The 14,181-nt window shown below is 43.2% G+C and overlaps 1 protein-coding gene across 4 annotated transcripts in view; it reads right to left on the reverse strand.

Annotated features, from left to right (window-relative positions):
* Positions 1 to 14,181, reverse strand: part of ANKRD13C (ankyrin repeat domain 13C) — a 714,089-nt gene that overhangs the window by 121,122 nt on the left and 578,786 nt on the right. For all 4 annotated transcript variants that reach the window (XM_044085814.1, XM_044085812.1, XM_044085813.1 and 1 more), the window contains exon 10: positions 266 to 345. In XM_044085814.1, coding sequence (XP_043941749.1) covers positions 266 to 345 — 80 coding nt within the window. The remainder of the gene's footprint in view (positions 1 to 265; positions 346 to 14,181) is intronic.

The following is a 14,181-nucleotide window of genomic DNA, read 5'->3' on the forward strand; positions in this document are numbered from 1 at the left end:
CTAAAGTGATATCATTTTATATGTTTTTCATCTATATAAATGTAAGATTGCCTTTGTCATATTTGTAAATTTAATAAGGATGTTTGGACAAAAATGCATTCAGTAAAAGTACTTTGAGTACTTTTACATATCCTGTTATACATCTGCTGACATGTTTAACTTTGACTCGGAATTCTATCATTTTGTTAAAACTAATGGATAATTACAACCAAAAATGGAAACATTAACACTAGTACACAATTCATACTTTCCATAAAAGACTTACTTTCCATTCTCAGCTGAGATGTACTCTTCCCATGTAACAGTATTAGGAGGAGGAGATGTAAGAGACTGTCTTCTAACAGGCTGTTGAATAAGAGAGTAAAAGATTATGTACATTCCTAACTTCAGTATGTTTACATGCATACATTTATTTTAAATGGACAAAAACAAAGGCAATACTTCTGCGACACATGCATAGTGGTGCAGCCAGGAAGTTTTGAAATACACCAACATCCAGAATGTAACCCCCCCCCCCCCCACAAAAAAAAAGACTGCACATTTTTCTGGACAGTAAACCTTTTCACAATGGCGAGACGCAAGTCATCCATGCCAAATGGGCATTCTGAGAAACAGCTACTTAAACAAAATTATCATAAACCAAATCAGATGTTTCACTTTTTTTTAGATGAAATTCTAACACACTAAAATGCACAAAGTTATTCTTTTTGTTTTATTTCTTTAAACACCTTTACTAGATTATCAGTTGTGACACTGGCAAACGTATATTTACATAAAAGTAAACAAGCCATATTAACTAGTTCACATTTACAAAGATTACACATCACATATATTCTTCTCTACGATATAATCAAAGCAACATTAAATTGTTCAAGTCCTGACTTTTCTTAAACCTCATTCCTCCTCCAAAACATTTTTCTACATGTATTTGTTCCCACAATTTCCACTTTTTACTTTGTAATTGTTTTCCTACCATTTTCTTAAGAACCCAATCCCTGTTTCATCTCTGTTAATAATATTCACTACTTCCAAGTAAGGTTGGTTTAGACTTTAATTTTCATTTTCTAGTTACTGTTTTTTGGCAGACATAAGAATTAAACTTAACATGGCTTTACTAGGTACAGCAGCTCATATTCTGTAACCGAACTAAAAAAAAAATAATTTTCTTAGTTACACTCATTTCCTCACCCAGTATTCCTGATACGAGTACTCTGTAGGGAACTTTTAAAGTTTGCCAACTCCTTACACTCTGAAAACATGCTCCCAAGTACCTCTTTCTTCCCCATCACACCTCCAACATTTGCCAGCTACCAGAGAAAAAAGTGATTGGAGTATGCTTGGGGTATAAAAGTTTCTATGCAAGCACTTCCAGGCAAAAATCTAAAATCTTCTAGACTTTGTTGAATATTTGGGAACTATGCATATGTCCTCCCATTGTTTCTTTGTGAAATGCTTATTTAATCTCTCTTCCGAATATTTTCTGACAGCACAAAGTTATTCTTCATATGGCATACTTGAAATACTCATGGCTAGCACCATGAAAATACATTTTCATATTAAAAAAAAGAGTGCTGACCAGGCAATAAGTTTTGACTTAGACCAGTGAACAAGTATATTTCAAAATCCCATTCATAGCAGTCTACGCACAGTCCTTGCATTTGCACAGAATTTACAACTTTTACAGTAATCTGTTCATATCAATGTGAAACAAATTATCCCAAATCCTTGGAAAGTACAGTTGGGTACACTTACTATAATGTAGATGTTAGAGTGTATTCACTGTTGCAATCATCACATTTATGCTAAGTGTACACAACTGTACTATGTTCTTCGTGTTTCACTGTTGTAGTCATCACATTTGGGTAGATTCCCAAAGCTAAGGATGGGAGGAGAAATTCAGATAGCATTAGGACCAGCTATAAGGCCCTGCAAGACTGCAGTGGCAAAGCCAGCTATGGATTTAGAGAAAATTGGCAAATGGTAATGCTTGGTGAAAGTATGTACAGAACTCCAGGTAGCAGCTTCTAGGATGTCCCTGGGTAGGGACACCTCTGAGAAAGGCTGTCTAGGTAGATGCAGCCCTGGTTGAGTGTGGTCTTATTCCCTGTGGGATGGGTTTTCCATGGTGCTTATAGCAGAAATGAATGCAATGGCCTATCCATTTCGAAATGGTTTTCTTTGAAATAGCCTTCCCCTCTGCCCCTGCAGCAAATGCCACCAGCAGTTGTTCAGATTTCCTTTGAGGTTTAGTCCTGTCCAAGTAAAATCTAAGTTGTCTGTGCACATCTAAGAAGTGCAGTATCCATTCCCCCTTTGTTCTGTGGATTAGAAAAGAAGGTTGGCAAATGAATGGACTGATTTAAGAGCCACACTGGATACTACCTTTGGCATGAATGAAGGAATGGTCCTGAGCGACACCCTGTCCGCATGAAAGATGATGAAAGGCTCCACTGCCATAAGGGGCTGTAACGCAGATACCCTTCTTGCTGAAGTGATTGCTAAAAGAAAGGCTGTTTTCCAAGAAAGGAATTTTAACTCTGCACTTGCAGCTGGCTCAAAAGGAGGTAGAGTGAGTTTTTCGAATACAAAGTTAAGGTCCCAGGCTGGAGTTGGGGCTCTCCTGGGTGGCCTTAAGTTTTTGGCCCCTCTGAGGAACTGCTTGAGCAGTGGATGAGAAAAGAGGGCTGGTTCCGTGTTGTAATGAGCTGAAATGGCTGAGTCATGAATTTTGATGGGAGGAAAAAGAAAGGCCCTTGTGAAGCATCTCAGTTAAGTATTGAAGAATCTGAGGTAAATTGAAGCTGCTATTGCCCATCCCTTGAGTTTGGTTCCAGGCAAAGAATATTTTCCATTTTTCAGCATAAGATTTTCTAGTACTAGGCCTCCTTGCCTCCAAAATGACATCCAACACTTGTATACTGAGGGATGGTAATAGAGAGATTAGGTAATTAATCAGGCTGCCAGGTTCAGGGTTTGAAGCTGAGGATGCAGAATCTGTCCCTCCTGCTGTGACAGCAGGGTAGGGGTCTGAGGCAGGTGCCATGGAGCCAGCAGTGATGCACTGCGCAAGAGGGGGTACCAGTGTTGGCGTGGCCAGTCTGGTGCAATCAGCATCGTACTTGGTTTGTCCTGTTTGATCTTTAGTAGTACTTTGGAGAGGAGAGGCAGAGGAGGAAAGGCATAAACTGACAGATTTTTCCAGTTGAAGGACAAGGCATCCACGTTCCAAGCTTGTTTGTGGGGAGTCCTTGTGCAGAATTTGTGCAATTGGTAGTTCTGGGGGGAGGCAAACGGGTCTATATCCGAGCTCCCCCATTTGTTTATCAACATGTTGAAAATCTTTGGTTCCAGTTTCCACTCGTGTGGGTGCATGAGATTTCTGCTTAGTTCGTCTGCCAGTGTATTTAGTTTTCTTGGCAGCAACTGAGACTGTAGATGCACTTGGTAGCTCAGGGCTATGTTCCACAGAGCCATGGCTAGTCTGCAGATGGGTTATGAATGGGTACCGCCCTGCTTGTTTATGTACCACATAATAGTGGTGCTGTCTGTCTTTACCATTAATTGTCCTGGAAGAATGTGGTCCTTGAAGGCTGTCAGAGCATTCTGTACAGCTAAAATTTCTTTTTGATTGATATGCAGGTGCATTTGACTTGGGTCCCATTTGCCCTGAATGCACTTCCCTGCCAGGTGAGCACCCCATGCATAGTCTGATATGTCTGTTCTTAGGGTTTGGGCGGCAGGGGGTAGAGTGAATGGTAGTCCCTAGTTTTGGTGGCAGGCCTCTGCCCACCAAAGGAACTCTAACTGTACACAAGATAGGATAGGAATCATTGCTTCTAGATCCTGAGAATGTTGACACTATAGGCTTTTTAGATACCACTGTAGTTTCCTCATATGCAGTCTTGCATATGGAATTAGGAGAATGCAGGAGGCCATGAACCCCAAGGCTTGCAGTATTTGCCTTGCGGATAGCAGGTTTTTTGTGGCCAATAGTTTTAAGTAAGTTGTCAAATTAGTTTCTCTGGCGTGAGGAAAGCCATCTGGGAAGTTGTGTTCAAGCTTGCTCCCAAGAATATAATTCGTTGACAGGGTACAAGATGCGACTTCTTTTCCCTTATGGTGTACCCCAGACAAGTTAGCACCTTTTGTACAAATGCCAGATGATTCAAAAGTATGTCCTGGGCTTTCTGCCTGAATTAAGACTATCGTCCAGGTATGGGTATATTTAAATATTTCTTGGCCTGCAAAATGCAATGACTGGAGCTAGGCACTTTGTAAATACCAATTTCTAAGCAGTAGATAAGCCAAAGGGCAGTGCAGAGAACTGATAGTGCATGTAGCCTGCTTTGAAGTATGGGTATCTTCTGCAAGATTCCATGACTGGGATGTGCAGGTAGGCTTCCTTAAATCCAGTGTTGCTAACCAGGCATCCTTGCTTAGCATAGGGAAGCAACAGGTGAAGAGCTAGCATCTTGCATTTTGAGATCACCAAAAGGTGTTTAGGATAGAAAGGTCCAGGATAGGATGCCATGAATTGTCTTTTCTGGGTACCAGGAAAGTCCCGAGTAGAAACCTTGTCCCTTTTCCTCTTCTGTTACAGTTTGAATAGCATTTATGCTTAAGAGAGAGTACTTGTTTTTGAGCCTCTGCCCACTGATTTGGGGGTAGATCTGGCCAACCATATGGGGTTGGTAACGTGTGGAAGTGAAATATGTATCCTTGGGGAACTATATTTAAAACCCATTTGTCCTTGGGAGTATGTGAGTTCCCAGTTTTTGCCTGCAGAGCAATTTTCCCCTAAAGGAGCAGTCAGTTGAGAAGTGCTTGGAAGTTTTAAAGTTAAGTCATTGAGACAGCTTTGACCATAGGGGAGTCTTACTACTCCCGATTTGGAAGTGGGAGCTTCCCCACTCGCTTAGTCCTGTGTGTAACCTGGGACTGAAGTCTGGGTGTTCTGGCTGGTTCTGGGTTTGGACTGAGAAGGGCCTGGAAGAGGCAGGAAAGGACCAATTCTTAGAGGGCTAATGCCTACTAAATCTTGAGGCTGTACTTGTAGGAAACCTTTAACAGCTTTGCATAGATTTAGCTTTTTCCTACCATCTTTTTTAAGCAGTTCTTCTTCTGCTTTGTTGCCTTAAACAGGTGGTCCTGATTTAAGGGAGCATCCAGTAATTTAGTTTTTAACATGACTTGGCTCCTTAAGCCAAGTATGCCTCTCTAAGTACAGACCCAGTGACAGCAGCCCTGGGCAAAGATGCCTCTAGTGAATCAAAACCACTTTGCAAAGTATGTTTTCCAACTTGTTCAGCAGAATGCATTAAATCCTGTAAATCCTTATTTTCAGCACAGTCAGGAATCAACATAATTTTCTGTTTAAGCAATCCAACAATATGCTGCTGATACCTTAACATATGAAACTGACAGTTTAAAGCCCTAATGGCCAAGGTTGCAGAAGTGTATACTTTCTTACCCCATCTATCCAGCGCCCTGGAATCTCTATCAGAGGGGGTAGGATTTTTGGCAGAAGTAGCCTTAATGCCCTTGGGTCTCTGTGAAATGGTCTCAGGATCCACAATAGAATTTTTTAAAAGGAACTTGTGGAGAGTCAGGAACCCTGTTATCTATCCAGGTTTTCGAGGAGCAGGAGGTAAGAAGTCAGGGGGCCAAGCCAGATTCGAGAAAAGGCAACATCAACAATGTCTAGTACAGGAGGAATAGCTAGTTAGTCAAGGCGGTATTGGCTGTGAAGTAAGAAATCCCTGAGCCTCTTTTTTAGAAATCAGAGTAATCCTGTAAACTTTTCCCAAGCGAGCCGGAAATGTCTCCTAAGTGTATGCGTAAGGTTTCACCAAAAGAGAAATCCCTGGGGGCAGAGGGAATAGGAGTCCTCTGCATCAGAATCCTCATAGATAGATAAGGAGTAAAAATCCTGGTCATCAGGAGGAAAAGTACAGTTGTGTACCTACCATAAATGTAAAATGTTCGAGGTGTATTCACTGTTGCAGTCATTACACTTGGAGTTGCCAATTCTGCTGGCAGGCTACTACTTAGTCGTGGCCCGAGTTCCAAAGTCTAGGTCTGGATACGGGTTTGCTGTCGCCCACTCTTCCCTGATGTCAGTCGCCTTAGGTATAAAAGATCACAAACAGACGCCATTTTCTTCAGTTTTTCTTGCCCCAGATGTCAGATGCCCCCAGATAGGAAGGCTGATTGAAAAGTTAATACTTCAAAAAAAAGCATGCATTTGAAGTAAAATAAACATTTCCTCTTCATCTACAAGCAAAATATACCACATAGGTTGTATAGAGTTCAAGTAGAAGAAGAAGTCCCAGCAATGAAAAAGGGGATGGTGGGTGGGTAACCTGGATCTGCAACAGTGAATACACTCCAACATCTGCATTTATAGTAGGTATACAACTGTACTATGTTCATCGTGGTTTCATTAAGCTGCAGTCATTACCACTTCAAGGTTGAATCCCAAAGCTGAGGTTGGGTGGCTGGGCCTAAGTAGGGATTAGGAGAGGCTACCAGGCCCTGAGGAACTGCAGTGAAACAAAGCCTGCTCTGGATTTAGAGTAGAGGTAGGTGCTAGTGTTTCTTGGTCAAAGTGTGCACTGAACTCCAGGTTGCAGCTTCTAAAATGTCTTTGGTTGGTACTCCCCTGGAGGAAAGGCTGGCTGGAAGTGGCTGCTGCTCTGGTAGAATGTGGCCTAATGCCGTCTAGGCACTGTGATTTGCCATGTTGTGCACTTAACAGAAGGTAATGCAGTAGTGTCCTCCATCCATTTTAGCAGAAAGTGTCTGCTTTGAGATGGGCTTTTCCTTGTGATCCTGCAGCATAGGCTACAAAACAGTTGCTCAGTTTTTTCTGGAAAGCTTTTGTTGTTTTCAACCAAGTAGAATCATAGCTGTTTGTGTATGTCCAACAAGTGCAGAAGTCTCTCCCCCTTTATTCTGGGGATTTGGATAGAAAGAGATGGTAAATGAATGGTTTGGTTAAGAGCCACATTGGAAACCACCTTTGGCATAAATGTTGGGTTTGTCCCTTAGAGACCCTGTCCCTGGTGAAAAATGATAAAGGTTCCACTGCCATTAATGCCTGTAACTCTGAGACTCTTCTTGCTGAAGTTATTGCTAGAGCAGAGCAGTTTTTCCATGATAAGAATTTTATATCAGCAGCTGTGCTGGCTGGCTCTAAGGAGGCAGTGTGAGCTTTTCTCTAAACAAAAGTGAGGGTCCCAAGTATGTATTGGTGCTCTCCTTGGGGTCTTATAAGTCTTTTGGGCCCCTCCGAGGTAACTGTCTTAGGTAGTGGATGTGAAAAATAGGAGGTTCCGGGTATTGCCAATGGGAGCTGGGAAATGGCAGAGGTAATGGATCTTGAATAGGATGAGGAAGGATAGGCCTTTGTCCAGCATCTCGGTTAGGGTATTGTAAAATCTAGCAGGAGTATAAAGTGGATTTCGAGCTCCTTGTGCCTGCTTCTCCAAGCACAGAATCTCTTCCATTTTTCTGCATAAGATTTCCTAGTGCTGGGTCTCCTGGCTTCTAAAAATGACATCCACCAACAGCTTTAGAGAGAGGTGTGGTCTGAGGTGTCTATGTGCACCTGCCATGCAGCCAGATTTAAGGTTCTTGAGTTGATCTGTGCAGAATCTGGACTGTTTCTAGTTGAGTCAGGAAGATGAGGGAATTTGGAGGTGCTGGGGCCAGGCTGGGCCTTGAGACAAGCTTCTCCTTTAGGGATTGGGCACCAGTGCCAAGCTGGCGTGAGCCATTCTGGGGCAATCAGGATAATTTTTTGGCTTCTCTTTGTCTGGACTCTTTCCAGGAGCACCTTGGGAAGAGAAAGAGGCAGTGGAGGGAAGGCATAAACTGTCAGGAGTTTTCCAGCTGAATGATAGAGCATCCACTTTCCACATGCTTGGTGGAGTGATAAGTTCTTGTGCAGAATTTCTGTTGTTGGCAGTTGTGAGAGGAGGCAAAAAGATCCCATGTCTGGAATGTCCCCCATTTCCTTTGTTACTCAGTGCTGGAAGACCTGTGGATTTAGTTTCCATTCATGAGGATCCATGAGATTTCTGCTTAGTTCGGGTCTGCCAGTGTATTTTTCTCGTCTCTGGCAGGAATTGCTACTGCAGATGTACCTCTTGATAGGTCAGTAAGTTGTGTTCCACAAAGTCATGGCTTGCCCGGGCAGAGGGGGGAGTAGGAATGTGCCCTTGCTTGTTTATGTACCTGCTATAACTGTGGTATTCTCCATCTTTAATAATAGTTGTCCTGGATGTAGTAGGTCCTTGAAAGCTGTCAGGGCATTCTGGTAGGCCAGCCTAGCATCTCTTTTTTGATTGATGCGGAAGATGCATTTGTTCCTTAAATGCCCGCGTGCCCTGAATACATTTTCCTGCCATATGTGCCCCCAGGCATAATCAGATGCATCTGTTATTTATTTATTGTCTACTGTGGCTGTGATGTAACGTGAAAGGCACATGTCCTTGCTGTGGTGAAAGCGCCGGGACCACCATCAAACTCCTGTTGTAGGCAGGAATTAAAAGTTATTATTGTTTCCTAGGCTGTGGCAATATTGAGTCCAAACACTTTTTAGATACCATTGTAGTTTCTTCCATATGCAGTCTTGCATACTTAGATTAGTAGAATACAGGATGCCATGAAGCTCCAGGGCCTGCAGAATTTTTCTTGCAGGGAGCTGGGTCTTGCCGCCATCATTTGAAAGTAATGAGTCAGTTGCCTTTGCTTGTCACATGCATTGAGGATGAACCATCTGGGCAGTTGTATTTAAAAGCTTGCACCCAGGAAAATTGTATCACTTGAAAGAGGGCACTAGTTTTGATTTCTTTTTGTTTGCACTGTGTACCCTAGAAGCAAATTAGTAATCTTTTTTAAGCAAAGCGCCAGATGTTTTAGAAGAATGTCCCGTTGCTCTCTCTGCTTCGAATAAGGCAGTCGTCCAAGTAATGAGGGATATATTTGAATTCCTCTTTGTCTGCAAAAATGCAATTACTGGTGCCAGGCATTTTGTAGCGAGACCACTGGGCTTGTAGATAAGCCAAAGAGGGCAGTGCAGAGAATTGGTAATGCATTAGGTTTCAGCTATGAATCTGAGTGGTCTTTCTGCAAGATTGTCCTGATTGGGACATGCAGGTATGCGCTCTCTTGAGGTCCAAAGTAATCCAGCCAAGCCTTTCTTGCCCAGCATGGAGTAGGAAGTTGCTGCGAGAATGTTAACATTTTGAATTTTGGAACATCCAGGAAAGTATTTAGGATTGACAAGTCCAGTATTGCTCTCCAGGCTTTTTCTGGTCCTTTTTTCTGGTACTAGGAAAAGTCTCTTGCAAAATCCTTGTCCCTGTTCTTGTTGTGGTAACTCTCCAAATACCTCCCATGTCCATGAGAGAGCAGAAATTTGTTTTTGTGCCTCTCTGCCCATTGGTTTTCGTGGCAGGTCCAGCATACCTTTTGATTTTTGGAAGGGTGTGAAAGTAAACCTGTAACCCTGAGAAACAATATTATTCACTACCCATTTTGGTCCTGGGTTTATGTGCCTTGCATTCAGGCCAGAAAAGTGCTAGCTTTCCCCTAGGGTTGTAAGTGCTTGGCATTTGTAGAGGGAAGTCATTGGGATCGGGTTTCCTATAAGGTTGTGATTTGTCTTCTCCTCCTCGCTGGGGACTGGAAGCACCCCATTGTTTAGGGTCTGTACAGGAGCCTTCTTGTTGGCGGAGATCTGCCTCTCTTTACGTCTGCATCTGCTCTCTTTGTGGCCTGTCTGACACCGGAAAGGACCACCATTGTTTTGAAGGCCAGTTTCTGCTAAACCTAGGTGTAGTTTGAACCTGTAAGAAATCCTTTAGTGTCTGTAATTGATTTTTGCTTTATCCTCCATTTTCTTTAACACCTCTTCTGCCTTAACACCCAAACAAAGAGTATCATGCTGTAGTGGAGCATCCAATAATAATTTTTACTTTAACATGTTCAGGTAAACTTTGTTCTTTCAACCAAAGTATGCCTTGAATGACAGAGCCTGTAACTGCTGGCTCTACAAAGGAAGCTCTAATGAATCAAAAACCACATTGGGCAGAGTATGCTTTCCCACTTGTTCAGCTGCATGTACAATAAATCCTGCATTTCCTTACTATCAGGACTTTGAGTTTGTAAGCATTTTCTGCTTTTAACAAAAGACATGTGAGGTATTGTTGATATTTAAGCATGTAGAAACTGGCAGTTTAGGAGCCCCTTACAGCTAAAAGTAGCAGAGAGGTGTAAACTTTTTTCCCCCATCTATCCAGAGCTCTAGAATCCCCTATCAGAGGGACAGAGTCTTTAGCAGTGGAAGCCTTAACCCTTTGGGACCCTGAGAAATTGTTTCTGGAGTCCACTTGCTTGCAGGGTTTTTATAAAGACATTTATGGAGAGTCCAGGGACCCCAGAAGTACTTGTCTGGCTTGACTGGTGCAGGGGTAAAGAATCTGCGGAGACAGACTGGATTCAGAGAAAACATCAAACATCAGCTTAACAAATATCGCTAACTGGGGTAGCCAGGGGCCTGTGCTGAGGCAATAAAAGAAAGTCTCTGAGCATTTTTCTTGGATTCTGAGTAATCCTGGCTTTCTCAGTGGAAATGCTCCCTCATGGTGTGCAGGGTTTTCCCAAAAGAATAACCCTCAGGTGGAGAGGCTGAAGGTATAGGTTCTTCTGCATCAGAGTCCTCATAGGGAGGAGGGAGAGAATATCCCCTGATCTAGCAGAAGAGGAATCCAGAGGAAAGAGAAAACCTAGTCAGAGGAACTCATAGTCAGTGTCCTGCCTAGGCCTTTTATCAGGAGGGGGATGGGAACCCCTGATCAAAGTAATTAAGTCTCCTCGCCATTTTAAGCATCTATTTCTTTGTGGCATGGATGACTGTCCAGGAGAATGCTGCTGCTGTATTTGTTTCCTTTGTCTTTAATGATGTTTTTGACTTTGCCTTGGCTATTGCTGCAGTGGACTTAATAGTAGCCGTGAAGGTTTCGAAAAACAATCCCTCAGAAACCGATGCCTCGCTCAGCTGCCCAGACCCATCTACAGAGGGAATAGTTTCCGAAACGGTAATACCTTGAGTTCATTACAGGCCTGGGGTGTAACCTCCGCATGGGGAGTCGGATCACGGCCCTGTGGCTCTGAGGTAGCGAAGGTGTCAGGGGCCGCGAAGCGCCTCACTGAGAACCGGCGACTGGCCTAGAAGAGGCTTCTGGTAAATGGCCGGTTTTGGAACCTCGGATGCCTGTCCTTTTCTTTGTCTTTGATTTTTTATGAATTCCGATCGCGTCGGTTGTTCCGACAGCATTATGTAGTTAAACCTTCGCCAAAGTAATGTACCAAAGCAAAATCAAACAGATGCTTAATACTGCGTTTGTTGAATCTAGCACAAAACCGACGAAACGGGGTAACACATAAATTGGTCAGGGCCTAGGCAAGGAATACAGTAAGAGTGAAAGTCCTTAGGAGGTATTTGCTTCCCACAAGAAATACAATTGTTAACTTTACTGACATCGGTCTGGAAGTAAGAAAAAGTTTCCCCTAACGAGAGTACTTAGCTTTATTGAAGACTTGGTTCCTGAAACTCTATTTCAAAATCTCAGGAGTGACGACGAATCAGCACTTGTGAACTGCTTTTGTTTCGGGCACCCGCGCTTGGCAAGAAAGACTGGAAAGAAAATGGTGTCGGGTTGCATGCTTTTATACCCCTGGCACACTGGACGTCAGGGAAGGGTAGCAACAACCCGACGTCAGGACCTAGACTTTGGAACTCTGTGACTAAGTGCTTTCCAACAAGGATAACCCAAGTGTAATGACTGCAAAAGTGAAACACTATGAACATCAGAAATTTCAAAATCCTGATCATTAGTATCATAAGCAAATTCATCCTAGGTCTACTTAGAGGGAGGAAGGTTGGTGTCCCTGATTAAAGTAATAAGGTCTTCAGCCATTCTTATAATTTGTTTTTAAGGCATGAGAGATCTGATCATGCGGTCACAGCATCCGGTTTTCTAGGCATGGTTTGAGTTTGGGCCTTAGCGGAATAAGAAGATGGCGCCCAGGTTTAACATGCAAGTCAGTAGTCCTGAATACCCACAAGGAGATGAATTGCCTACACAGCGGTTCCATACCCATCAAAGGTAGGGAACATCCATAGGTTCCACAGTTGAAGAGCATCTACTTGGCATACCAGACTCTGGAATGGGTCTCAGTAGAGCCTGCGAATCTGAAGTGCTTAGTATCAGAGGGCTGTGAAAGCACCTCACTGATACTGGCGAACTGGTGACTAGCTGTGATTTCTTTTCCCTTATGGTGTACCCCAGACAAGTTAGCACCTTTTGTACAAATGCCAGATGATTCAAAAGTATGTCCTGGGCTTTCTGCCTGAATTAAGACGATCGTCCAGGTATGGGTATATTTAAATATTTCTTGGCCTGCAAAATGCAATGACTGGAGCTAGGCACTTTGTAAATACCCTGGGCGCAGTAGATAAGCCAAAGGGCAGTGCAGAGAACTGATAGTGCATGTAGCCTGCTTTGAAGTATAGGTATCTTCTGCAAGATTCCATGACTGGGATGTGCAGGTAGGCTTCCTTTAAATCCAGTGTTGCCAACCAGGCATCCTTGCTTAGCATAGGAAGCAACAGGTGAAGAGCTAGCATCTTGCATTTTGAGATCACCAAAAAGGTGTTTAGGATAGAAAGGTCCAGGATAGGATGCCATGAATTGTTTTTTCTGGGTACCAGGAAAAGTCCTGAGTAGAAACCTTGTCCCTTTTCCTCTTCTGTTACAGTTTGAATAGCATTTATGCTTAAGAGAGAGCACTTGTTTTTGAGCCTCTGCCCACTGATTTGGGGGTAGATCTGGCCAACCATATGGGGTTGGTAACGTGTGGAAGTGAAATATGTATCCTTGGGGAACTATATTTAAAACCCATTTGTCCTGGGTAATGAGTTCCCAGTTTTTTGCCTGCAGAGCAATTTTTCCCCCTAAAGGAGCAGTCAGTTGAGAAGTGCTTGGAAGTTTTAAAGTTAAGTCATTGAGACAGCTTACCATAGGGGGGAGTCTTACTACTCCCCGATTTGGAAGTGGGAGCCCCCCACTGCTTAGTCCTGTGTGTAACCTGGGACTGAAGTCTGGGTGTTCTGCTGGTTCTGGGTTTGGACTGAGAAGGCCTGGAAGAGGCAGGAAAGGACCAATTCTTAGAGGGCTAATGCCTACTAAATCTTGGAGGCTGTACTTGTAGGAAACCTTTAACAGTTTGCATAGATTTAGCTTTTTCCGCCATCTTTTTAAGCAGTTCTTCTGCTTTGTTGCCAAACAGGTGGTCCTGATTTAAGGGAGCATCCAGTAATTTAGTTTTAACATGACTTGGCTCCTTAAGCCAAGTATGCCTTCTAAGTACAGACCCAGTGACAGCAGCCCTGCAAGATGCCTCTAGTGAATCAAAACCACTTTGCAAAGTATGTTTTCCAACTTGTTCAGCAGAATGCATTAAATCCTGTAAATCCTTATTTTCAGCACAGTCAGGAATCAACATAATTTTCTGTTTAAGCAATCCAACAATATGCTGCTGATACCTTAACATATGAAACTGACAGTTTAAAGCCCTAATGGCCAAGGTTGCAGAAGTGTATACTTTCTTACCCCATCTATCCAGCGCCCTGGAATCTCTATCAGAGGGGGTAGGATTTTTGGCAGAAGTAGCCTTAATGCCCTTGGGTCTCTGTGAAATGGTCTCAGGATCCACAATAGAATTTTTAAAAAGGAACTTGTGAGAGTCAGGAACCCTGTTATCTATCAGGTTTTCCGGGAGCAGGAGGTAAAGAGTCAGGGGCCAAGCTAGATTCCGAAAAGGCAACATCAACAATGTCTAGTACAGGAGGAATAGCTAAAGGCCGGTGTTGGCTCAGAAGTAAGAAATCCCTGAGCCTCTTTTTAGAAATCAGAGTAATCCTGGCTTTCCCAGCGGAAATGCTCCCTAAGTGTATGCAAGATTTCACCAAAAGAGAAATCCTCAGGGGGGGGGGGGAGCAGAGGGAATAGAGTCCTCTGCATCAGAATCCTCATAGATAGATAAGGGTAAATCCTGGTCATCAGAGGAAAAGTACAGTTGTGTACCTACCATAAATGTAAATGTTCGAGT

This window comes from Protopterus annectens, chromosome 10.part0 (assembly GCF_019279795.1).
Source record: "Protopterus annectens isolate FY-2018-M chromosome 10.part0, PAN1.0, whole genome shotgun sequence".
NCBI lineage: Eukaryota > Metazoa > Chordata > Ceratodontiformes > Protopteridae > Protopterus > Protopterus annectens.